Source organism: Ciconia boyciana, chromosome 13, assembly GCF_034638445.1.
Source record: "Ciconia boyciana chromosome 13, ASM3463844v1, whole genome shotgun sequence".
In the NCBI taxonomy this organism is placed as follows: Eukaryota; Metazoa; Chordata; class Aves; order Ciconiiformes; family Ciconiidae; genus Ciconia; species Ciconia boyciana.
In genome coordinates, this window is record NC_132946.1 from 17379710 (window position 1) to 17406734 (window position 27025).

The window sequence follows — 27025 nt, forward strand, 5'->3', positions numbered from 1 at the left end:
GACCTCCCCACCACGCTACCGCACCTGCGGGGTAAGTCAATACCTTTCAGGCATCCGGAACAATCTTGAAACGCAAAGGAAGAAACCAGCGTCTCCTGCAGGCTCCGTGCTGCCGCAGCGCGACTGAGGTGGGGGATCCCCGGCAGCGCCTGCAGATGGGAGAGATGCAGCAGCCTCCAGGTTGGCCTCGTCGTCCCCCACCGTCCCGTGTCGCCCCGAGGCTGCCTACGGACAAACGCGGCCTGGCCTTTTGGGAACCGCTGTGAAACACGTCCCTGAAAGATCTTTGGGCTTTTCTTGTACCCACAGTCCCCACGCAAACTAAACATAGGGCTTATCTCGATACACCCAACATGGGTGCAGAGTGCATTCTTGACCGTGAACCAAAGCACAGAAAGAGAAGAAACTTTAACGTGGGGTTACCTGGGGAGAAGACAAGGCGGAACTGAAAAGGAAAACAGGAAGACTGGATTTATTTGAAATGCCTTGATAAGATTTATTAAAAAATATCCCTTGGCAGTTGACAATCACCACGATCTACAATAGAAACCCGGCTGGATAACGCTGGAACAGTTTTCCCCTACAACAGAAGGCAAACACCCAGGAACACCTGAGCATGGCTTACACACACCTACTGGCATTAAAAACCTGGGTTGGCATCGAGGAACATGGTGCAACCGCTGGCTGCAGAGCCAAGCGCACCACACATGCATTACACGTGCATTACACGTGAGCGCTGATACTTACCTTGTCTTTGGGAAAAAAAAAACCCAACCCTATTTAAAATATGGAGCAAAACAATAAATCGGCACCCTTGGAGAAACCAGACTCCACCTCTCCGCGATTCCAGGGGGACAAAGCTCTTGGTGTGCTGCAGCCCGCAGGGAGAGCAGGGGAAAGGGAAACCCGGACACCCGGCTGGACCCGCACAAATCTTCCGGCGGCAGGGCCCCGTCGTCAGCACGTGCGAAGAGGAGAAGGGTGCGGTGCTGCAGGACGCGACGGCTGCGGGTCTCCAGTCATCCGCGGGCAGAAGGAGCAGAGCGCCTGGGCACGGATCCAGAGGAAACCTTCAAATCTTCCAGGTCAAACCCTTACTTTGCAAGGGCTCGGGGCTTCCTTAAGGATTTTTTTCCCCCAGTGAAACCCAATGAACATAAAATGGGACGCTTACGGGAGCCCCCGAGGGAGGGGCGGGTGGGTGTGAGAGCGAGCCAGAGCCCTGGGCTTTGCTGCCGAGCCGCCCACAGCAGTCCAACACCTTCAGCTGTCGGCCGGACGCGTTCAGATTTTGAAAGCATCAAGGCTCCTCTTCGCAGCCAGCTGCTCCTCGTCAGCCATTTCTTTTTCTGGGGACTCTTACTCCAGAGTAACAATGCCTCACTCCACTTTCCAAGTGGATTAAGAGAATCTGAATAAGGCACTGGTATTCTAGAATAAGCCATCCACGCTCTCTGCTAAAGAAAAGAATAACTATTTAAAATTCATCCCCAATTTGGGCCAAAGCAAGCTCCCCGTGTGGAAAAGCTCTCTGCTGAGACCTCCCGCCACAGCCAGCAGTGACAAGACGTCGGCTGCAGAGGTGCTGCTGGCTGGGCTGCTGCACGGCCCTTCCCAACGCTTTAGAGCAGTATTAAAATGAGGAAAAATTAGGAAGGAGTCGTCTTCTCAGCTGGCACTGGGAACACGAAGGTCATTTACTGCCAACCGACACATCAAAGTGCAGTGGGGCTACGTGACAAATTCCTTTTGCATTTAAAAAGCCTTCTAAATATGCACCTCATCAAAAATTAACTCGGTGGCTTCATGATTTATCAAAGAAATATTGTAAAAAGCCAGATCCAAAACAAAGGGCTGAAAACACTTCTGTTCCAAACTATTATTCTACGAAACAATGTGCAAACGGCACGGGACTGCATTTGAAGTCGTGCTGGAGCAAAAATAAAAAAGCAAACCAATTTTAAGTTGACATAGTGTATTGTGAATTACTTTCTCAGCTTTTCTACATCTAAGATAGCGTGAAATGATCTGCCATACAGTAAAACAGTTTAATATACAATTGATTACAGAGCCGTAGTAACGAGTCAGAGATAATACGCATTTTATCTATATACATATATAGCTTAATATTTCACAGATACAACTTTTTTTCCATTTCAGTTTTCTCAATGAAGCATAGGCAGAATATTTACAGTGAAGCCGCTGCGAGGAAGCCCCGTCCCCCAGCAAAGCCCCCGGCAGAAGCCGCCAGCTTCCCCAGCGGTGTGTGTAAACAGACCGGTTCTCTCTCTTTTGGCAAGAAGGGAGGGGAGAAGGTAGCGGGAACGCGGGCTTCGCTGGGGTGAGAAGAGAAAGAAAACAGAGACGTCATGAAGAAACAATTCCCAGCTAACCTGGAGACTTTAAAATGGTTTAATTTGCCTTTTTTTTCTTTTTCTTCTTTTCCTTCTTTCTAACTGGAAACTGTTCTCAATTAATGTTTCAATTCCTAATTCAGTAACGTTTCAATCATGCTCTCAACGCTTTCGGTACAATCTCCACGGGGGCTTATGCAAGGTCAGGCAGTGCTGAAGGCTTGGGTAATACTGTCGAGGCAGTTGTTAAAGAAAGCAGGGGACGGTCGGGAGCTCGCACCGGCCTCCGGGCCCGCACCGCTGCCCGGCTGACAGCTACTCAGCAAACCAAAGCCAGCCCTGATTTGAGTTTCTCACTTCAAAAATAATTTCTCGTGGGCTGTTTGTAATCGGGTACCGCAGCTCTTTACGCACAGCGATTGCTTACACAAGGTCGCGTGTAGGTGCAATACGATATCAACTGAGGTCGGACAGACCCAAACCCAACCCCGAACCCGCCGCGCGGCCCGGCCGTGGTCAGGCAGCAGCGCCTCGATTTCTAGTGCATGGCTTTAATAACCGGCTGAAATTTGCTCCCATGAAAACGTGAAAGGAAACCAATAGGCCAGGAGGGAAGACGTATTTACAAAGGCATCCGACAGCCGTCGGGCTGACCGTGGGCCCGCTCAACCGAGCGGGGCAGCGGGATGCTACCCCAGAGCAAACCTCCCCCAAGCCCCGCCGCCTCGCCAGCTGAGGGGGCTGGCTCGCCAGCCCGCGGCTGCCGAAGCCCGTGGCTGCCGAAGCCCGCTGCTGCCTGGGCGCTGCTGCGGGACCCGCACGGCGGCTCCTCAGCTCCGGCCCTCTGCCGGGTCCGGCTCCAGGGGCACGTCCAGCTCCTTCCCGCCTCACCCAGCTGTGCCACCATCTACATCTCTGCCTCCTGCCGCCTTCTTCGTCTCGACGCTGCAGACCGAAAGAGCCTGGGGGGTGGGAAAGGAGGAATCCAGCCCCTGCCACCAACAAAGACAGCTTTTATGCTAAGTTAAAAATACTGTTTCACGGAAAGCAGCTTTTCCAAGCAATGTAATATATAAAGCCACCACACCAGCCCTGGGGAGCGAGGTGACTTTCCTGAGAGCACAAGGGGAGAGCCTGTCTGCCTGTTCCTTGGTAATTCGGTGAGGGTGGCCAAGGCCCTTATCATCTTTGGATACTGCCGCTGCCTCCTCACAAATAGGAGACACCCACCACTGAGCAGAAAAATTCCCAAATATTCAGCGCAAACTTGAAACGGTGTTTTGTCTCTCAGCAGATGTTTGGAATTGTTAAGGCTCTTGGCTTTAAAGAGTTTATTACTTTGGAAGTTTAAAGCTGTACTCGCAGTAGGGTATAACACATCTCTGTCTCAGCATACATCTCTCTCAACACGGTCTCTGAAAACTAGAAGTGAGAAATTAAACTGGGGAGAAGGTTACTCTGGCAACTGTGGACTCCTGAACTACTACACATGAAGAGAAATGTCCAGCAGTGCCGGTGGGACCGTGCCAGCACCTGCACGGTGGCCAAATCCTGGTTCAGGCAGTGATGTAGAGCAGACCACGGCAATACTGCAAACCCCCTCCTTTGGACAATTTCTGGGGACAACAGCAAGATGGAATTATACAGCTAATATCAGAAATAAATCACAAATGAAGCTCTCGTCTCACCTGAATAAAGGCGAAGTTTCAAAGATGCTAAAGAGGCATTTTCCCTCCGGGCATACCTGCGGATGCACCACACGCTGCATTTTCCCTGCCCTGAGCTTAAGTCTTTCAACAACAAATCAATACAAACCGTCTTTCAATTGCAAACTAATATTTAGCCAATGCATTAAGTTAGAAACAAGTGAAGACATGAGTGACTAAGGGAGAAAAGAAGGAAAAGCTCAAGAAAGTCACTTTGTTTTGACTCATCCAAAGGACGATTTGAGAATTGACGCTCAAACCAGGGACGTGCGAGCAGCGGCACCGGCAGCGGTCACCCGCTGGGACGCTCGGCTCTTTCACTGCGCATCTCCGGATGACAAATTGGTTAGGGCAGCACTGGTTAGAGCCAAAACGTAACATTTTAGTAACTGTTCCCAGCCATGACCTGCTCTGCAGTTCTTCAGATTCAGTGAACGCTGCAACTTCTGGAGGTTAAGATACGTGTTGTTGCAGTGAGCCAGAAAACAGGGAGAGAACAGAACAAACCACGTAAAGGCTAAGACGCGAGCAGCCTCGGGGCCTTTCCAGAAGTGTAAAACACAAACGACTACTTCCTTGACACCAGTTCCCGACTTGGAGACACGCGTGTGGAACAGCTGCTAAAAATGATGTTAAACGTATTGCATCTGGAGCGGCGCACGTGAAAACACCGGGCGCCTGCCTCCTGCTCCTCGCCAGCCTCGGGCTGGGTGGCTTGGTTAGGCGAGCAAATGTTTAGCAGCTACAATAAAGCACCAGGGAAAAAAAAACTTTAAATATCTTCTACTGATCTATTTTTTCCAAAATAACCTTCTTTTTCAAAAGCTAATGCTGACTCTCGAAGGTAAGTAGCAAACACTTCTATAGGCGTCGTACAGCCCAGCCACTTATCTGGGCTGAAGACACAAGTTTAGCTCGCCTGACAAAGACTTGAAAAAGGTTTTATACAGCAAACTTGCATTATTTTTTTTTCTACCAGAGCTTTACCCAGTAAAGCACCTCAAAACTCTTCCCCACGGCACTACTCGAACTGAGCCGCTGTTAAGACACAATATATTTCACCCCTGTTTTATTTTCTACTTGAACCTCTTCAGTGCCTGACGTTGGATTTTAAATGAACTCTAGTAAGACAAAGACAGTAAGCTCCTGGTATCTGATCTTCACTGACAAAACTCCTTCTCATCACTCTGGACAGAGTTCAGAGGGTGGCATCAAAGCAGATTTAAAAAAAAAAATGCCCGTTTTAAGGCTCCCTGATCCCACCACGGAAAACGTGCACCGCTCAGCCTGCTGAGAAGCCAGGGCTCTGCTCCACACCCAAGAAACCTTCCCCTACAGCAGCCAGCAAAGACCTCACACCTGGAAACTAAAGATCAGCCTTAAAAACAACCCAACACTGCATTTCACTTTCACCCTCTCCTTTTCTCCCTGCTTTTGGAGCTGGAAGCACACGTTATCGTACAGAGCATCTCCCACGCCACGTACGCTTGCACGGCGAGCCAAAACCCCAACGTTGCGCTGTCTTCCTCACTGCTCGTGCTGCGTTTCTGCAGACCATGGTCTTCCACATCTCCGGTTTCCTTTACGGTTTTGATATATTTTAGCAGAAAATGGTCCACGGTTTCACAACTCTTGACTGAAAAATCTTCAGACCATTGTACCACTCAAACTAAATACTGGACAAGTACAGAGTCTGCAGGAATCTGTGTGTAACGGTTACAATTTACAACTTTTTTACAGGACTTTACAGAATCCTACCGCCACCGCCTGCGGAGGACAGCCTCAGCAACAGCGAACAGTAATTCAGGTTTTTCCCCTTAAATGTTGCTCCCCTAGAAATCAAAACAAGGACTGCTACAGCCTGTATAGAGAACTTGAAAGGAAAAAAAACATTGGAATGACTTTCCTGCCCAAGCTGAGGTTCCACATGCAGCTAGCCAAGTCTCAGGAGTACTCCGAGACCCCGACTGGGTTTCGCAGCTGCTGGGCATCAAGATGGAAGCACGGCGGCACTGGGGGATCCCTGCACCTCTACCTCGGCTGTCTGTCTTTCCACATGAAAATCATTCGTCAAACCACCCCTGCGACATCTTCAGCAATTGGGAAAGTCACATTAGTAAATAATTACTGCATTTTTAGCAGTTTTGTAATATTTAACTAAAACAGGACTTAAAGGAAAGCTGCTTCAATAAATCCCAACGCTGACAGCAAACACTGGGATTTTATTTCTTACCCTCTTCTGCTTTTGCACGCTTGCTAAAACTCAGGGTAATAAAACTTTTTTTCCACTTTTGGTGTGATGAAAAATGTGTTTTTTCACAGAATTCTTAACTACTGGGATGGGCCTGCTGCTCTTCTGTATCTTCTGTCAAGCAGCTTAACAACAACGCAAGGAGAAAGCTGCAGCTGTGACCGCACAAATGGGCTAAGGTATCAAATCAAACGTACTCTTCCCCTTTAATTAGGAAACAGAGGGAGAGGCAAACAGTAGCGAAAGCAGCATCTGAAGCCATGACCTGGCAGCAGCAGAGTTCAAACGCTGCTGTGCAAGGCGGAAGACACAGTTTAGCTAAGGTGAGGAGCAGGGAGGAAAAGACCACTCGCGCATCCTGTCCAGACCGAGCAAACAAGACCACAGCAGGGAATAAGGGAGAAAACAGACACAGTCTTTTAAAAATTTGGCAAAAAACCCCACCCTAAGCTGCACAGTTAAATAGCTGATCGCGTTATAACCAACCTCAGGCGCTCTCAGCCTCTTGTGATGTTGCAAAATAAAGACATGAAGTTAATAACTGCTCCCTTGCAACATTTTTTTTGTTGTATTCAGAACTAGTTTTAGAAACAGGTTAAGAGTTAGCAATTTAAAAATGCTAGATACCCTAAAAGCTTGGCTTTTTAATCAAGAATAAGCTCTTCTTTAGCTAAAAGCTGGTATGGGCACAGTGTTTGGTTACTAGCTCCTTTCATTTTTGCTCTGGGCACCTTCCTTCTGTGTTTTAGCCCTGAAGTAAGAGCGTCCAAATACTTATTTTTTTGTAAAGCCCTTGGGGAGTCTCCCCTCTCCCCCCTCATTTTGTCACCTCAAAATCCTCTTGTGCTTTGTATTAGGACACAGCAAGAGCAGCCAGGCAGTGGCACCATCCCACCCTGCTCGCAGCGCTCACGTTACCTCCAGCAAACAGGAACAGCCCCAAATCCTGGGAAATAACAGGCAAACCCCTTCTTCTCTCAAAATCATAAATGCCAGAAGTAAATCACGGGAATGCCATTTACTTGTTTTCCAATGAGAAATCCGTCTCACAGAAGTAACTGTGAGAAAAATAAGCATTTTTGTGTGTTAGTAGCAGATTAAGATGACACTGCAGAACACATTCAGCATATTCCTCATTACTCTACGCTCTAGAGCAGCTCCCGTGAGGGAACTGTGGCAGAAGGCAACATGGGGCTAACAAATATTCAGCAGTCTTCCCCACCCAGGATAATTTTTAATTATCACCATTAAAACACCCTAAAGATAGGAAGCGTAGCAATGCACCAACTATTCTTGCAGAATACACTTCCAGGTACTTGGCCAACTCCTCAACTTTTACACCGTGTTTGAATTGTGCTGGCACTAACAGAACAAGCACAAAAGATATTTTAATTAAATGGCCTTTGATCAAGGCCTCCTGCAAGCGCACATGTGTCGCGGAGAGGAACGCAGAACCGCACAATGCCATTAAAAACACCTCCAGAGTAATTTTTGCGAGTATTGGGACGTTTTTTCAAAGGCGTAAATGGAAGGCGTAAAGGTTCAGCTCCCTCTGTTTTACAACAGAAAATAGGTATCTCCTTGCTCCTTGTGCCTGGGAAAATCTCTCTATCCAAACCGTACGTTGTGAGCTTAGCTTCTTGGTTTCATTACTACACTGCATTACAGAGAAGATTTAAAACCTCCGAAAGAAGACCTGCAGTCTCAGTTGTTGAATGCTTGCTGCTGTCCTGGTGGCAATAAGCAAACAGGGGTACCACTAGTTACTCAACTTTTCATGACCGTTTTCCCAGCTTCAGGGTTAAGGCAGAGTAACACCGCCAGCAGTTCCCAGAGCAGACAACAGCCCTTGATTTCAGAGTCCACTAATACTTCTGTCCTCTGTCATTTTATTTGCTTAGTGCCAACAAAAGAGAGGCCCTGGTATTTTTTTTTGTATTCTAATGTTACCAGAAAACCAACAATACTCCCGCAGCACCATACCACGATAGCATGGGAGCGTTATTTACTTTCTAGGCTGGAGGATGAGGCTTTTGTATTCTGCAGTGCATTGCTTGAACAACAAGAAGGAAGGTGCTCTGGGTCCGGGGCCCTACTCCAGCACCTTCTCCTTTCGGGTTAAATCACAGGGTGCAAACCTCTCACTGGATGCAGGGCTGTTGCTGGTGGAGGTTTAGTTATTGTGCAGTGTCTCACGCGAGAAAGAAGCCGGCACGTCTTGACTGAACTCTGCCATTGCAAACAGCTGATCAATGAGAGAGAAATGCCGGGTAGACTCGTCTATAAAATCGGGAGAAAGAAGTGAAAGGGAGAAAGGTTTGAACGTCGTTGAGACACTAATATAACACTTAGAAGGCATGTAAACAATTCTGGACACGTTAACGCCTCTACTGTAAGAAAAGAAATACTGACACACGCTTAACTGAAACGAGAACCCTAAAATGGTTTCAAGAATACATTCTTCAGATACGAGAGGTATTTGCAGAGTTATACTACCTGAAAGTTGGAAGTGCAACCCACTACGGGGAGGGGGGCAGAAGGGGACGAGTTTTAATCTACGGAGAAGGAAGGCTGCTGTAAAACTGTGCACTAATAAAAACTTTATATCGTTGCTCATCAGGAATAGCCCCCAAACAGGCTACAGCATCTGTGGCAGAACGGTATGGGGATGAGTATCCCCTGGTTTTTTTTGTGTGCTGGCAGATTGAGCAAGTAAGATTAATTTTAGATAGCTTTCATATCAAACACAATTTGGACGCACATAAACAGCAGCTTTTGTGAGAACAGTGTGCAGAGTCTTGTTTAACTAACAGAGATCCAGACATCTCACAGATTTGCATTTGGCAAAGGCTTCAAGGGCTCCGTGCTGACCATGGAGTGTAGCTGCATCTCAAATAGCTGAATAGGAACTTCACAACGTATATATTTATTACTCAAACCCCCAAAATCACATAGGGAATAAAAAGAAGTATCAATATACTCTGACTTTAGTTCAGACAGAAAGAAAGAGTTAAAACCCACACCAATACGCAGACAGCACAGTACTGCATTTCACCAGCTCTCCCCTGGCTAACGAACTTATTTCAGGCATAAAAATTCTTTCATTTTATTTGGTGTCGCAAGGAGTTAGCTGAACTGGAATAGTTGAATAATTAATATTATCCAAAGCAGGGCATCAAATGTAAGTGAAGGAGGTGATGGAAGCATGCAGAGGGCGAACTGGTATAGTCTAAGGCCCCCATCCTGCAGTTCCCTCGGTGCAAGCAGGTTCCTGTGCTCCCGCAGGTCTCCAGTCCCAGGGACCAGCACAGAGTCATCTGCAGGACTGGGAAATTATTGTGCTTCTCAGCTCACTAGAAAGGACATTTTTCCCTATTCCTGCTTTCAGTGGCACGCAGGGAGCATGCTGTTCTATTCCCTGCTGCAAAAGCACAGTGTAGGGGGGGAAAAATCCTGAAAAATATTGTGCAGCACCATTCATTCAGTACAGAGGGAAGCTGGAATACTCAATTGCATTTGGTGGCTTCGGAAGTTTCACCAGCTTTGAAACAAATATTGCCTAGGTAACATCCTCACAGTGGTTGGTAGTTCAAAGAGGCTGAAACACCATCTTATTACTCTTATTAAACCAATTAACAATTCATCTCTCCTGATCCCTTCCGCACACACACATAAAAACCCCCAAACAAAACAGGAATAAAATAAATAAATAAATAAAGGCATTCCCAAAACATTTATTTTGCTTTTCTCTCTCTCTCAAATCAGACCAGCTTAGAGATACCAACTACACCTACCTTCGCAAATTCAGCTAGAGTACGGAGTAACATGAAACTGCCTTAGGCTCGTAAGACCTGAATTGTAACGCTCTCGTGGTCGCTCGTCTGCTTCTGGAAACCTGTCCTGAGAGCTGGTGAAGTCCGAACCCTTATTCCATTCCCACATATCAGTAACTCACTGGCTATATGGAAAAGAAGTGTATCCAAAGCACACAATGGCACATTAAGGTTGAAGAAAGCACTGGTAAAGGAGAGTAAAACTACAGCAGTTGTTCAGCCTACTCTAACTAAATGTTGAGCCACTGCAGAACTCCTCCTCCAGCCCAACACAAAGTCAAATTGTGTCACCCCCTCGCCAAGACATTCTTTTGTGGTACGTTACTGGCACTTTATGTCAGTTTCATATGGTAGATACATGCACATTTGTCTGTGTGTTTACATACAAAAGGTCTGATAACAGTAAAACATTGTTCAGAGAGATATAAAAAACCCAAGGAGTTGCATTAGCCAAAAAAAGTGTTTTGTGAGAAACAACAATAAAAATGATATAACCACAGCTTTTCTTTTCTTTAAAATTAGATAAATACCCAAAGCTATGATTTCACTTGGGGCCTCTGTACCTTGACAGGGAGTCCAATGGAGTATATCTGAAGGCACTTAATATCCTCTACTCAGCTGTAAGATGGTTGCACAGGGAGCTGGGGAGCTCAGGATGTGATCTGGGGCATGGAGGAGAGAGATGGATGAAAACAAGCCCTGAAGAGCTGTGATCCACACAGCATCAGGCGCTGAAATGAAAACAAACGTACAACCCAGGTGTTGAGAAGGTCTCTCTTGAAAAAGAAAACTGCCAATTGCAAATGTCTTTGTGTTTCTATTGACAGAGCACTTCATGCAACTCTGACAGTGCATCATACACTCTTAGAGATATTTAGCTTTGTCAGTTCATTGACCTCCTCAGTTCCCGCTTCCTCACAGTCAGTCTTCTCTGCGGCTTTGCCAAACCTGCACCTCTCCTCTGCTCTCACTGCATCTTTCTGGAGCTTCTTGGTGGAAGGAAGGATGTCCTTAGTTTCTGAGTTATCTGTGCCATGGGCTACCTTATCAGAATTCTGTACAGAAGGCACCAGGTTGGCAATCTCATCCGTCGGAGACCGCCCAATGCTGCCATCCACTTGAACCCGAATGTCTGGAGATATAGACAACTGGTGATGTGGCACGATCCCATTGTCCATGCATTTTGGGTAAAGGTAGGTCTTCATCTGACCTTTCCCCTTCACATTGACTGTCCCCCTATAGTCAAAGTCATACCCCATCTTGTTTAGGATGCGGTAGCTCTCCTCACTCACCTGTATACGACACTCGACGCCAGTGGTGTCCATTCTGCTAGCAATGTTCACAGTGTCACCCCAAATGTCATACAACAACTTGGTGGTGCCAATGACCCCAGCAGTGAGGGGACCGTGGTTAAAGCCAATCCTAAGTTTAAAATTAAACCACAGCATGTTGTTGTTGAAGTCATCCACCACTCGCATCATTTCTTTGGCAAATTCAAAAAGGGTCTGCAAATGTCCATGGGGATGGTTGTTGTCCTGACACTGCGAGGTGTTCAGTCCTGAAGCGGCCATGTAGGTTGCCCCAATTGTTTTGATTTTCTCAATGCTGCTGTAATGCGGTTTGCTTAGCAGCTCATCAAAATCCCCGATCAGTTCGTTCAGGACTCTGTAGCACTCTTTGCCTCCTTCGTAGTTCTCTTCATAGAACTCGCTGAAGTTCACAATACTTGCAAAGATTACTCCGCCACTGTCGTGGTTTTTGGAATAGCTCTGGGAAACCTTCAACTGCTCAGCCACGTGGTACGGAATAATATTCCTCAGCAACCAGTCAGCTTGATCCCTCATGCTCTGAATTTTGGTGCGATGGAGATCAGCTTCCACATCTCCATGGTAGTGGAGGCGGTAACTGACCTCAAACTCTCGATTCAGAAACCAGACCAGGAGGAGCAGAAGGAAAGAAACCAAAATCACTTCCTGACCGATCAGGTCTGCTGGTCTCTTCATGTCATTCGGCACCGAACTGTTGCATGGACTTTTTCTGGAGCTGGAAGCAGAAGAAAGGGAAGAACATGAAAGGTGCATTTAAAAACACAGAGTTAGGGCACTGCCATTTCTGCCCCGTAGTTAGAAATCCTTTTCTAGAAAAAAGTGTAGGAAGTGTGCGTTACATACTAAATTATAAAGTAGGCTTTGATAACTTTATCTGCTGTTAAGCACGTTAAAGAATTAATTTCATTCTTAAACTCACTGAGTACTTCCTGGTATCAGTACTACTTGATATCATCAGGTTCAGCAACACAGAAATTGCCCAGCCTTTGGCGTAGTCCTATTTTAAGGACTTCACCAAGGAAACAGTTATCTTATATCTAAATATATAACTAAAAGCACGACATGTAAATATGTATATAAATGCTTAATAATGCCTGTGTGTGTGTTTAGACACATGTGTGCACATGTACATCTGTATAGGAGGCGTGTGTGTGTAAGTTTTGTGGAATTTATCTTTTTTTGTATTACCTCCAATATTCAGAAACATCTGCTTCTGCTTTATATACTCATAGTGCTTTTCCCTTGTCTCCTCCTCAAAGACCAGTAACCTTTGCAGTGTGCCTTTAATATTAACACATGAAGGTTTTGGAAGAAGATAACCCTGTACAAGACACTTCATGGAGAACTGCACGTCTCCTGCATGAAAGCAGAGAATATGGAGCTCTGGGTTGACATCTTTTGTACACTATAACCACTGAAGCTTTTTATGGTGGAGACAGAAAGTTTCTCAGAGTGCCAAGATTAAAAAAAACCAAAAACAAAAAAAAAACCAAAAAACCCCACTGATGTCTCACATAGATTGAGAGTAATATTTCAAATCCTTTTGACAATTCGTCAACCGCCTGTGCAGATTATGAAGCACTGATGGAGGATGCTTCCAGTGCCAAACCGCCCTTAACAAGGAGACATCTGCAGTCTACAATCTCAACTTTCTGGAGAGATGCAAAGACACCAATTTAATCTGAGACGACACCACCTATGTGATCCTAGAAACTAAGTCTAAACCCAGACAGACTGGCATGCAGTGATTTCTGGAGTCACTTAACTGCAATTTTTTCTATAAAATTATGCCAAAGCTTAAGATTTGATATGAGCAGACACATGCTGAAGTTTTTCAAGTTAAGAGATGGTTTGATAAGGGAAGGCATCACATCAACTTTTCTCCTTGAAAAACAGAAAGGCAATCTGTATCTCAGTGTCTGTCTGTATTTCTCTCATGCAGGTATGTTAGCAAGAGATTAAAACTCAAAGCACAACTGTAGCAACAGCTCAAGAAGAGAAGACTAAATTTGTTTCTGTATTTCTAAGTTCAATTTGTTTCTTCACGTCCATGGGGGACATGCTTCCACTTCTGAAATTGAAGCAGACACTTCAGCAATTGAGCTGTACTACGGACCCAGTTTCTGTTTCTGAATGTTCACTCTCAAATATTTGATTGACAGTAAAGCATGATGAAGCAAACACATAGCACAGTTGTGAAACAGATGAATGTGCACAATCTCTGAAAACATTTGGATGTGCTATGGTCTTTGTTTGTATCTATTAGCTTTTATCATAGTAAGCCTATAGGAGAAAAAGTGTCCCATAAGTAAAATATTTACAATAGAGAACTTACAGGTTGAATTTCAGATTAAAGCTAAGACCACATATTATATTGGAAATCACTCCTTTTGTTTTCAACCATAAATATACTTCTCCCAGGAGAAGTGAAGGTATATTCATTTTATTGGTTTGATATTAAAAAAAAACACGAGGGAAGAATGAAGGGAGGAGATTACTCTCAACTCACAGAATAGGCCCCTGTAATTGCTGGTGCGTTGCTGTACTAAGACTCCTTCCTTTCTCCTTTACAACTACTTTTCTCAACAGAACCTCTGTTATGAACCTATCCATTTTCTCCCTAGAAAGACAAGTCAGAGACTTAAGACAAAGGCTCAGTTATTAATGACTAGAATGGTAAAAATTCCTGAAATATAATCCTTGCTACCTGTTTCGCAGGTGGCAGAATATCCTCCCAGTTTGATGGGCTTATAAAACAAAATGAGGGGAGGATAAGTAAAAGAAAAGATCTTCGAGAAGAAATAGAATAAAAGATCTTAGAGAATAAATAAGGCTGGAGAAGGTAAGGAATGAATCTTGGTTAAGGAGCACGATTCAGGTTCTTTTCAGAACAGTTCATTATTTTCCCTTATCTTGTGGGAAGAGATCTGCTAGAGGATCCGAGCAATGACTTGTTACTCCTTTGAGAGTACGAGTTTGATCCAGATAATCTGCTCCAACATCAAACATCCCTGCCACAGGGATTTATTTAAGTCATTAAAGGCTTTTTATTTATTGTACAAAATACTCCTCAAAGTACTTTAATTCCTCTTAAATGAATTAGGCAAGCACCACAAATTTTACGTTACAAAATGTGGCTCGTGTTGAACGCAAGATCTGCCTCTTAAGAAAAACCTGCTGCCTCCCATTCACCACTCCTGAAGTACTGGCATCTGCAAGCTCTCAATCATCTCCTCAAGCGCTGGCCTGACCTTGTTTCCCATGTGGGCGTACAACCTTAGAGATCTCCATGTGAAAGGAGTGACTCACTTGTACGCTGACCTGATTTCATTAATAAGGTAATGGGTTAGTATCTCAAAAAGGAAGGTGCAGGATCTTTTCCAGAGCAGGAATTTTTGATCACGATGCAACTGCTGCAAGCATTAGTACAAAAAGCCACGACGCCAGCCTGAAGGAGAGAGCAATTACATCTTACTCATTTGGAAATCAAATTTCTGGATGTTGCAGCGACCAGGTTACAGGACCTACAGGGCTGTAAATCATCTTACACAGTCAGTTAGCAAAGATGACCTGAAGCTACCCTTTAGAATGAAAAGAAAAAAACCCCACACACCTGTAACAGAAAGGATGACACACACCCAAATCTTCTTAAGCTCTACTTTTTATGAGCTGCTGCAGCAGAAAACTAATTTTAAAAATCATTCAAATTGAAATCTTAAGCCGACAATGTTCCTTTAACTCAAACCGGTAAAGTGCTTCCTGGCACAGACACCTAACTATTAACTTGGCATCTTCATCCAGGCTGTGTGTTGCATATGGAACAAGCGAGAGCTCCGGAGATAGAATCTCCTTTGGCTTGATCACAAATCATAAAGATAATGGCTTTCCACTCATAAAGATTTTTTGGAAAGCCATTTTGCTTCTGAGCCAGTAACCTATGTTTGGATTTGGATATCTTGCTATATTTAAAGAGGATGCATGCCTGCTAAATCTTAAAAAAGAATGCAATGGCAGAACAGTGCAGAAAGGGGAAATCAAACAGCTGCTTTCAATGAAGAACATATAGTGGATGCTTATACCCCCCCCCCCCCATTAAGTGATTTTAGTCCTCCATCTCAAGTGATCTATCACTGTTCCTCCTCCAGCAGTCACAAACTGGAAAATGATACGCCCTACCTGCTCTGAGATAAGAAATGAACGAAAATGAGAAATATTTCCTGCTTAAAAGACAAAGTTTATGGTCGTATCTCTTTTGGGCTGAAGAACTGGTCTGTCTGGAAAACAAGGCAAATTCCATATTTTGATTTACTGAGCATAGCACGGACAGTCCAGAGATGAACTTTGTGCTAAGATTTCATTACCATTACTAGTATCTCTCTTCCCATGCAACATTAATAATTATCTCAATTCTTGATCAAGAAAAGGTAATAACCTCATTAAAGGCATGCAAAACAAATAAGTTTGCTTGGCCCTCTTAGAACACAGGAAAAGCTTTCGTGCTGACTGGGGTAAGCAAGGAACCTTTTTAATGTATTTATTTCAGAGAGAAAGGAACAGCAAAAAAGTTTGTTAGGATAAGGAAGTTTCAACTTCTTATTAGCCCATCACCAGGAGAAAGGGGAAATTCTGTTTGCACAGACTTCTAGAACTGTGGTATTCAATAATGTACATTAAAAGATCCCTGAAAAAGAGAAGCCAAATTCTGTTACAAATTAATGGTAGAAAGAGAAGAGGATTAACTGTCCTTTAACTTCCAACACGTAGAAGCATTGTGTCAATGTATAAGTTTGGACAGCTTCAGACCAGCAGAGTCTGGACTGTTAACAGAGATCACGCTGGACTGATACAGTTCCTGCATCAAAACAGTGACCAGCAAACCCGACAAAACTGCTGCCGACATGCAGAAAGGGCAGGGCTACGTAGTATTAACATACACACGACATACAGGCATTTTTTCCGCAACTGTAGGAATGACAGTCAAAGTGCAAATCTAGTACATCCCATAATAAGAAGTTTAAAATGAAGTTTAGAAATGTTTAATGAGCCAGACATTTTGGTCACTGCCTGATTTGGTATTTAAATGACAAGCTAGGATTTGCAAAGCAGGCAGAGAGCACTCCACGCCTGTTTGCAATAACATCTTCTGCATGGTTTGGTTTCTTATCCACTTTTACCTTTATTTGTCCTGAGTTAGAAGTTATACGATATATTTATGGAAGAAAAATATTTGCATGCAAACAATGCTTGATAGCTTTTTTTTTTTGCCAGGTTTCTAATAAATTATGATGTAGAAATAGTCACTGAATGGAAGACTGGGTTGTCAATTATTTAAGGCAGAATGAATTATTTATTAGTGATTAGCAGCTGGTCAGGAGCCTGCTAAGCTGTTGTCAGCACTGGGCAAGATGTTTGTAATTCTGAGCAACACAAAAGGTTCAATGATTTCACAAACTAATAATAAACCACTGAGGATCCAAACTCAGGCTAATCCTAAGACATTACTTCCAGTATCACCATGCTTTAATATTTCGTACATTGCCTTTCAGCAAATTCCCTTCAGTGTTTTAGTTTACCAAAAAATCAAGCCGCCTCTGTTCTTTTGGCTTTAATGTTCCATTCTGGATTTAGTGAACTGGAATTCTGTTATGAAAATGAAGTTATCTTTCATGAATCAAAGCCATACAAAAAGGAAAACCCATGTGAAAAAAAAACCCAACAAAAACCCCCCAACACTGCAGTAAGCGCTAACTTCTTGGTGAATAAATATCTAACATGAAAGCACAGTTACCATCTCTCTGTACTTAAAACCCACATGTTTTATAAACTACCATAGCATTCATGTAGATGACATTCTTTAAAAAGTAATTTTCTTTTGATACATACTCCCAGTCAAAGCAACATGCTCCTGAATACACATTTGTTTAGATGAATTACTGAGTCACATATTCCCAGAGTCATTAGCTCAACCAAGTACAACATTGCCCCAGTATTGCTTCCAAATTTGTAATTAGCAAACACATACTTTTCTAATACCAAAGACCAATAAAAACACTTTTAAAATGGTATTGCAAAACTTGCAATAAAACCATGAGAAATTCAACACTAAACGGAGTGAATCTTTAACTTGTTTATTTATAAGGGGCTATTAATAACCCAGGAAAAGACTTTTGCTTGTTTGTTTAAAAGTCTGGGGGCTAAAATTTCATTTGCTCCTAATGATGAGACTTGCTATTCTACCTAAGCGAGCTCAGGGTGGCAGACAGCACCCAGACTGTCATCACCAGCATGTCTCCATCCCGGTGAAGGCAGCTGGCTTCATAGCCAGCTTTTTCAGCTGAAGCTCCTCTACCACAGGGAATTCTCACCTGGCCAGCTGTGGATAGCATCCAACTCAGCACACTTCTGCATGGTGCAAATCAACCAAGGAAAAATCAAATCAATAGCTCATGATGTACAGATAACCCTTTAAAAACTGCTACTACTAGAAAAACAGATGCTATTTTATATAGCTCCCCCATAGTTCTATTTCCTAGAAATTAAACTTAAAAAGAAAATAGCATTACACAACTCTGACTGCAGCATCAGCTCTCTGATGATTTTTGGTCATACCTAAGTCCTCTGTAAAGAAAAATACATACACAAGGATCTTAAACACAACTTGCTGAACCATTTTGTTGAATTCCCAAGTGTGTTACTGTGGATGCAAAGTTTTGCTACATATAATTGACTGAAAGTGTTTCTATCCCTAACCATAAAGATGGTAATTTTATATAAAGCTTACCTAAAGTTCTGTGCCAAATCTAGATGAAAAGTTTCCACGGAGCTGAAATAAAAAAGCATTGATATTAGAAGGAAAGTTAAAGCATTCTGCCAGAATTTCAGTTAGCATTTTAAACTTTCCTATTATGTAGACCGTAGGACCAATAATTGTGTTGCACGCTTGATCAGCTTCAGGCAAACTTTGTTTGAACGTGACTTATCTGCACTTTTTGCTTGGAAGAAGCAACCACAGTCAGACACAGGGATGCAAACACCTCTAAAAGGTAACTGATGATAACACAGTCAAGATGATGCCTGGAACAAGTAATTGTTAAACAATCCAATCTTACCTTGGAAACATGGAAAAGCAATTTCAGGACTCTCAAACCCAGTTATGCCTTCATCTTATCTGACCACACAATACAAAGATTTAAAAAAAAAAACAAAAAACCCAAACCAAAAAAACAACCCCTCCCCAAACAAAAAACCCCAAACAAATACAGAGTTTATTTTTCAAAATGCCATTACAGAAAATAAGTAGTTCAAGCAATTTTTGTTTTTACTTGCATTACAAATTCTCTACCGCAATCAAATATTAAAACTCTCAGGATTAGTTACTTTTGGAAAAAGAAGTAAAGAAATCTGCAGAATGGATTTGCCTGTGGTGCATACGAAGCTGCAATTACCACTGTGACAAAAAATATTATCCAGACTATTGATAAGAGAGGAACAAAAAAGTTATTATTAACAGACAAAAGTTAATTCAACCTGTATTATTTTTGTTCATGATCAATTCTATAAATCACTTCTTCAGATCTGCAGTTGAACAGCTCTGTCTATTACTTTAAATATTTATTTTTAAAAGATGAAATAACAACATATTCCATGATTTCTGTACTTTACCCATTAATGGTCACTGCTATTCAAACCACAGGTGAAAATATGCTATCATTAGCAAAATTTCTTAAGATAATGTTTCTCTAACATTCATACCACCCCTTTAGTAGTCAGCAAAAGCTGATGCTATGAACTGCTACAATAGCAAGGTCTCCACCTCCCTGCTTGGGAACAGCCTTTCCCAGTCCCTTGAAATTGAAATGCAGGGAAAATCCCAAGGTTTGTGTCTGTCTTTCCGCACAAAGTCTTAATACAGAGCTTATGCACAAGCTGGTTTCGTAACCACACACATAATTTTTTATAAAATTTTGTCTTTGAATAAGGAATTAGGAGTTACAATTATGGCACCAAACCTTCTGATTTTCTTTTGCGACAAAATGCCTTTGGCATGGATGCAGAGAGGTCTGTTCAAACAGTCACTCAAGGGAACGTCAATCACTAGGATGTCTTTTTCATGCTTTGGCTTCACTGCTTGCCTTTGTATGAAGACTTTTGGTACTACAAATACATTGTATTACCCTATTTTAAAAGGCTCTGCTATGAACCAGCATCTAGTTATACCACGCTAGCTCCATGCAGACACGCTAGCACGCATGTAGCTGAATGAGCTGCAAGAACTCCTGCTTGGGGGGAGTTACGGAAGAGTAGCCAGGGAGTCAAGAAATGGCATCAAGGGTTTGCTCTTCACTAACTTCCCTGAAAAACCAAACCTGGGGCTAACTCCTCCGTGAAGCTGGTGGTTGGACAGTGAGTGTCTGTTACAAGGGAAAAAGCCAACGGGTGGAAGGTCAGCTTTCTTACTGGGAGAGGGTCACTTAGTGTGCCAGAGGAGAGACAATGTTAGGCAAGCTGGACAACTAAAACCGAAGGGACAAATCAAAGATGAGAAAGGGGAGGCATCCAGAAACTAAACGTTACATCCCTCCACTGAAGCTCGAAAGAACTCTCCTGCACGCCTTGCCCGAGTGCTCTGCAGAGAGACAAGAAAGGGATTTTTCTTTAGTCTAATAGGATTTAGAAATTATTTGTCAGCTGACTGCAGTTCCAAGTTATTTTTTTCCAAGGAAATTCTTTCTTCCCTTACAGCCGCTTCCAAATTACAGATGTGAACAGGTATTATGGGGTGACTTCTATTCTCCCTCTCTTTTTTCACATAAGATCAAGATTAAAAGAGATCATTGAAGATACCTGAAGAGGGGATTAAAAGCTAAATACTGACACAAAACATGTATCTGCAAACTCTTTTTGGTTTGCTTGGGGTTTTTTCATGTTTTTCACCATATGATTCAGCAGGCCTCTGAAGAAGGGTAAAAGGAAGGGTTTTTGATAGGAACTAGAATAATCTAGCATAAGAAGTCCTTGCAAAGTCCACACTATGGTAAGAGTGCCAAAGGATAAGATATTTCTTAAGCCACTGTAAAGTGCAAGTTGATTATAAAATTTTGACAATAGGAGTAGATGGCTGGAAGGACTCCCTTGACTCTCTTGGCAAGGAAATAGAAGGAGAATACTGCAAACAAGTTCTCCTATGGGGAAAATTGCTTATCAGAGGAAAAACTGAAAAGCCTTAAGGTTATTGCACAGAAACTGCATTAACTTGATTCCTCTGGTTACGGCCTTGCAGCGTCCTCTGAAAAGGCAGGGAAGTGAGAAAGGAAACAGGGTATTAGAATCGTATTAAATCTAAGCACCTGCCTTCTACAGTGGAAAACTCCTTGAGAAAGGAGGTGGAAGAAAGATACATGGTTCCTAAGGGCAAAAATAATCCAGAGAGGTGTGGGGGAACAACTGGGCTCTCTGGCACCACCAAACGCCTCACAAATTTCTTAATAAAACAGATTTTCAAACAAACAGCGAAGGGCAATTCTATGGGTCTGATAAGTATAAGTGTGCCCTAGAAACACATCAGTTGAGGACGGAGCGTCATTTCAACACACATTACAGGAAAGGGCCCCTCAGGTATCGTCCTGAAATCCTTAAAAAAAAAAAAGCAGAACTCTTCCCAAATCAAATTATTAAGTTTGAGATGCTGGAGAAATTCATGGCAGATACTAAAATCCCATGCATTAGACCCTCGCTTCACTGGCAGAGAAAACCAAATTTGTTCATCTAAAACACGGTCTGTGAGTGCCAAGGTGTGATGCTCACCTGTCTGGACACAAGGAGACGTAGAGCAGAATGAGAAGCACTGCTCCTACTACGGTTGCCAACAGAGATCTCATCCAGGAGCTAAGCTGGCAGAAGTTACAGTACTGCACAATGGTGATCAGAATTGCGCAACACATAAACATGGTGTACTGCAACAAAGAGAGAGAGCGCGAGTTAGCTTCTTCTTGCTGACTGGAGCCCTTCTGCACATAAATGCCAGCATAAATTAAAGAATGTGTGCTATAAAAGAGAAGGATCTAATTTCGTCTGTATTATATGCACAGTAAGTAATCCCTCACAGTGTCTGTATCAGGAGACAGCACTTGAAGATGGAGGTCTTCCCTTCAAAGAGCAAGAAAACTTTTAGCACAGATAGTTTGTCACAATTTTCCCTAGATGGAGTTTTGTATTACTGCATTACACAACCATTATTTCAGTAATTTTCAATACCTTCAGCTTACCTTTGCAAAAAGCTCAGTGCCTCTTCTTATTAAAAAAAAGAAGAAAAAAAGAAGGTAAACATTCATGGTAACCTCCTCTCAACTGCTGGCGTTAGACCCTGTCTGTTTTAAACGGAACGTCAAAATTCCACTGAAATTCCATGCATTGAAAATGTGGAACACATTCACCCTCAAAAACTTCACCCAACTGCCTACCTTTAAAAACACTTCTTAGAGGACATTATCGTACTGGCCAGCAGCAGGTGAATTCAAATAAGAAAAAAATTGTTTTGAGAACAGAAGGCAGGTATCAGTCATTGTCAACTGATGCTCGGTAACACCACCACTTGTGCCAATTTGAAAGGACAATTTTAGATTTTCTGTTCCAAATGCCCTCTCTCAAAAATGTTTCCCTTCCCACATCTTTACTGGATGAAGAAAAGGAAGGGCAGGATAGATACATTGCCCAGAATGCCTTCCTTTCTCTGAGATACAATCTTACAGTCGTCAAAACTTTCAAGCTGATGCGCAGATTTTGGTTTTATCAAGAATATTCATGACCATCCGAGCTAAACCAGAGACTGCATTATGGAGTTCTTTTAGCTATATACTGCATTTTACAGTATCAAATGATCATTCTCTCCCTTTCTCTCTCATTTTGAATTTGCTTTACAGCTGAAGTGCAGAGACTACAGATTAGCAATACTGTAGCATAACAAATAAGCATGTGATTCAGAAGTAGACAGACACAGTGTATGGGAAAAAACCTTACATAATTTACCATTTTTAAACCACAAGCACAGTTGTTGTTTTTTTAAATGACTCAAAAATGGATAAAAGGAATTTCAGAAGTGTCCATAAAAAACCATAATTTAAACTTACTTTTTTCCCCCCATTTCAGGTCTCCTAAAGTGGCAGAGCACTGGTTCTCACTCCAAGTGATGCCCCAGCACGAAGCCAGCCTATAGAGGGTCAGTAAGTGCTGTGTTTTACTATGTATGCATGGCTTTGGAAAGTTTTTTTTTTCATTGCTGTTTTCGTTAATTTTGATTTTAATTATTTTATATCCAGGGAGGGTATAAAATGCTATGAATAAAAAAAAACTTCGCAAAACCATGTCATAGTAAAAGATGACACTTACCTGACCCTCTATAGATTGACTCCATTTCCTAGAGCTCCATGACTGTTGAAACACTGAGCACAAGACGAGTTGGGACATCTCTTGGAGAGTGAGCCAACAACCCCACGACTCTGGAGGACCTGCAAGAGGAAAGAAAGCAAAGTTCATTCTCAGTTTGGTGATGAACACCACCACCTCAGTGTCAATGCTTCAGGCAGCAGCAGTAACAACCTGATCTGAACAGGTATCGAGAATACACTAATAAAATGGTTCTTCCAACATTATTTTTAAACATTTGGAGAGATGATCAAGGATGGTGCTGAATGGGATGATATAAAAATCAGTGGAGAGATTTGAGAGATTTGAAGGTTTTCAGCTCCCTTCAGTGTGAGGAAAACATTCCTACAATTAGTTTACTGGTAGTCATGAGGGAGGAAGACCATCATTAAACAGAAAAAAAAAATAATTACAGCTTTAAAATAGTTAGCTAAAATTCACAAAACATAAAAGCTGCAGGATGATTTTAAACATGGGATGTGAAAGAATATCAAATACACTCTTCTGTGACTGTGATAACCATGGAATAATATATGTTTAAATTGGGAAGGACCAAAAAACATCTGGTCCACACGTTCCCATGGAACGCACGCTTCCCAACACCCAGTAATAAACTGTGATAGGAAGAATGAAGAGGATCTGGTCATTACCTATGCCCAGGGCCCTGAAATAGCAAGAGATTTGTGAAACAGAATTCCCTGAAGATCCTGGAAAGGAAGGATCGTACACTGTGCTACCTAAGAGAAGCTCGCAGAGAAACAAACTTTCATCTCCACTTCCAGTCCATCTTATTCACAAACAGTTTTTAAGCATTGATTTTATGCTAAAGTTAGCCATTAATTAAACTATTCTTCCCATTCTCAATATTTAACCCCTTGTTCCCCCCTTCTGATGTTTTTGTTAAAGGAGACACCAAATCCCCTGTGGACCTTTCTGTGGCTGGGCTAAATATGCCAATTTATTTCCGTTCCTTTTCAGAAGACAGCTATTGCATTCCTTTAACCATTTGTGCAGCCCCTGCAGGGTAACCATTTCTATGTACTGAGCACTCTCTCCTTTGAGTTTCTCCATCTAACTCTGCGAAGAAAAAACATTCACTAATACTCTTCTCGCTGTTGAGATTCACTAATGTGCATGCAAGGTTTTTAAGTATACACAGCATCTCTGATGACAAACTCTAAATCAAAACCAGAATGAATGCAATTAAAAGTCTGAGATACACTACTTGCATTATCTAGAATAAACACCTGCAGAAGTGTTTGGTCTAAGAAAAAAAAAAAAGTACGTATGTAGGCAGGCATTTATAGGTATCCCTCTCCTCTTTTGTATGAGAGTTTTCAAATAAGCAAGTGACTGTATTTACATAACAAACTAGGCATTTCATCACACACAAAAGCCCTCTCCCTCTAAGGGATCTGTATCAAACAGATGTAAAGCATGAGGGAGGTGAAGGAAGACCGCAGGCAAGCAACAAGCTTTGTTAGATCCAAAACGTCAGATTATGAAACAGAGTTCGACAACTTACATGTATATTTGTTTCAAAATCAGAGGTGAAGTGTGAAAAAACTGCAAGAGCTGGGAGAGAAACCAGGATTGCACCAAAAAAATGTCGAGGCAGCCAGCCAGATATCACCTCCAGGAGACGCTTGGTGCAAGTCATCACCTCCTCCAGAAAGAACGCCATTCTGGAACAAATGAAATCACAGATCGAGGCATTAATTTCAGCACATCACTTCATACATCTAATTTACCTGTAATAATATAACTTCAAATCCTTCACTTAGACTGTATGAGTGATCACAGCACATTAGATGCCATAGCACCTGTTGGGAATTTCAGGAAATAATCCACCTTTGCTGAAAGATGACCGTTGTTTGCTCCGGCAAGGGATGTCAGCAAAGGGCAGGAGAGCAAGTGGGATGGTGGGCTTTCAGAAAACAAACCGAAATCTGAACTTGGAAGGTAAGTGTAGGAAAGACTTCTCTCCATTCATAAATATTTAGCCTTAAAGCAGGTGGGGAGAGGGGAAGCTTTTACAAGTTAAAAAAAATTACTTAAATTAACACCAGAAATGTTTGAAAAGCAGGGCTGTATACGCTGCTAACAGATCAGTCACCCAGAGGCTGTGCAAATCCATGCCATCTTAACATTATACTGCAATCGAAACCAGTTCTCCCAGTTACAACCACCCCGACAGAAGTTCCTGTCTGCAACCAGACTCCGTTCCCTTTCATTAGGGAAGGGGAAGAAGAGCGTGGGCTGAGAGCTGGCACCCTCCGTAGGCAGCAGAGCCTGAGAAGCAGTTGCGATGAGCAGCGTGGAGGCCAGCTGGCAGCTGACACGCTCCTCCGCTCCCCTGTTGGTATCTATCATAGCAACCCAGTTGGCTCCGCACAAGGCATGCGGGAAGGAACGGTTCTTGCCTCAAGCTGCTGATAAAACGACGGCCCAAACCTGTGAAGTGCTGAAGGAGCCAACTGAAGAGCTCTGGAGAGCAGCTTAATGGAGATACTTCTTAAGTGAGAGCATTTCTAATTGTTAAAATTAATCAGGAAAGGTAAATGGATGCTTAATGCTCGAGAACATTGCATAGAAAACTGTTATTTATCTATGGAAACAAATCCTTGGGATAACTTGCTTCTTAAACCTCAAAAACATTAGTCACTCTAGAAAAATTGCAACTGCTGTTCAAGTTTCTAATTATTTTTATGAAGACATAAAAAAGTAACATAGTACAGTTAGCTTCATTCAAAGCCATTTTGTTGTGACTGTACGTAGTTACCAGAATCGGTCTGGGCAGGTAATTCTGCTATTGTAACAGTGGACTGCAGCAGAGCCCAAACAGCAAATAATTACTAATTTTTTTGGACAGAGATACTCACCGCTAAAAAAAAAGTATAAACACAACATACACTAAATATGAAATTCACAATCTCCCAAAGTTACAGAAATTATTCCATATTACCCGTATCTTTTAAAAGAGAAAAACTATCCCCTGTTTTTTTTAATGCTGTTGTCTAAAATACAAGGTATTATGCTGGATAAAAGCCTGATACAAACCAGGATAAATTTAAAGTTCTTTATGTGAATTTGACACTTATTCCACAACTTTAAATACTTATTGTTTATTAATGATATTTTAATTCTCTGGTCTAGAATTCTATGCATTTTGCAACCTCAAGCATTTTTTTGAAGCTTCAAGAGCTCTCCTCTAATTTAATATTAAAATCTGGCAATTATACTGAAATGCATGGAAAAAGATAAATTTGGGGTAACAGGATGCAAGACGCTGTAATACATCAGGACCCCACGAGAGGGAGCTCACAGATTTGGTAGTTCCTAGTTTAACGGCCCTCCATTTACACCAAAAATTAGAGCTATATAAAAAAGAATTTCCAGCAAAGCACAGAAATTTAAAAAATGTACATAAAACAAAATAAAATTTTAAAAAAACTTACAGAGTAAGAATGGGGTTTTCTAAAGCGTCATATACTGTCCTAGCTCAGTTGCCTCTAACATCGGTGACAGAACTATCCCTGCCTTCAGCGGCAGCCAAGTTAGCCCAGTATCGAGTACTTCTGAAAATGCCACCCAAGTTCATGCCTCTAAAAATAAAGTCCAATTCTCCCAAAGCCTACAAATTAGGATTAACATTTAGAAGGCCGAACTGTGCGCAAGGAAACCGAATCAGGCTCCAAGGCAGAGCACCCCTGGGGCTGAACTGCCTCCCCGCGCTCCCCCACGGCAGCTGGCTGGAGAGCCAGGCGCAGGCAGATCAGCGACACCTCTGCCCACGCTCTGCCTGATCTTCCACGTCGCTCCCATGTAGGCTGGCACAGAAACCAGCTCTGTGGCACGCAAAGCGCGGCAGATACCCGGTGCAGCTCATGTCTCTCACCCCAACCCACACAACAGCGACTCCGTGGTGCAGAAAGCTTTTTATATTTTTTTTTGCCAAGCCTCCATGCCAGGACAAATTCTTGTGGGAACTATAGCAACAAATCCATCAGCGAACCCGATCAGTTAATCCTGTGATGAGGACACTTCTTTATTTAGGCAGCTGCGTGTTTCAAAAAAGCTAGCGCAAATTCCAGGACAACGCCACATTTCTCATGATAATGTTTACCTTCTT

General features: G+C 42.7%; 1 protein-coding gene across 21 annotated transcripts in view; it reads right to left on the reverse strand.

Moving 5' to 3' along the window:
• Positions 1-489: 489 nt before the first annotated feature.
• The window catches only part of ADCY9 (adenylate cyclase 9), a 99194-nt gene continuing 72658 nt past the window's right edge, over positions 490-27025 (reverse strand). For 3 of the 21 annotated variants that reach the window (XM_072878143.1, XM_072878142.1, XM_072878140.1), the window contains 6 exons: positions 24419-24578; positions 21277-21425; positions 18254-18295; positions 11437-12187; positions 1175-1457; positions 490-1047 (listed from right to left, as the gene is read on the reverse strand). In XM_072878143.1, the coding sequence (XP_072734244.1) occupies positions 713-1047; positions 1175-1457; positions 11437-12187; positions 18254-18295; positions 21277-21425; positions 24419-24578 (1720 nt within the window). In that variant the 3' untranslated portion in view covers positions 490-712. The other 18 variants (XM_072878141.1, XR_012044951.1, XR_012044957.1 and 15 more) reach the window with 18 other exon arrangements.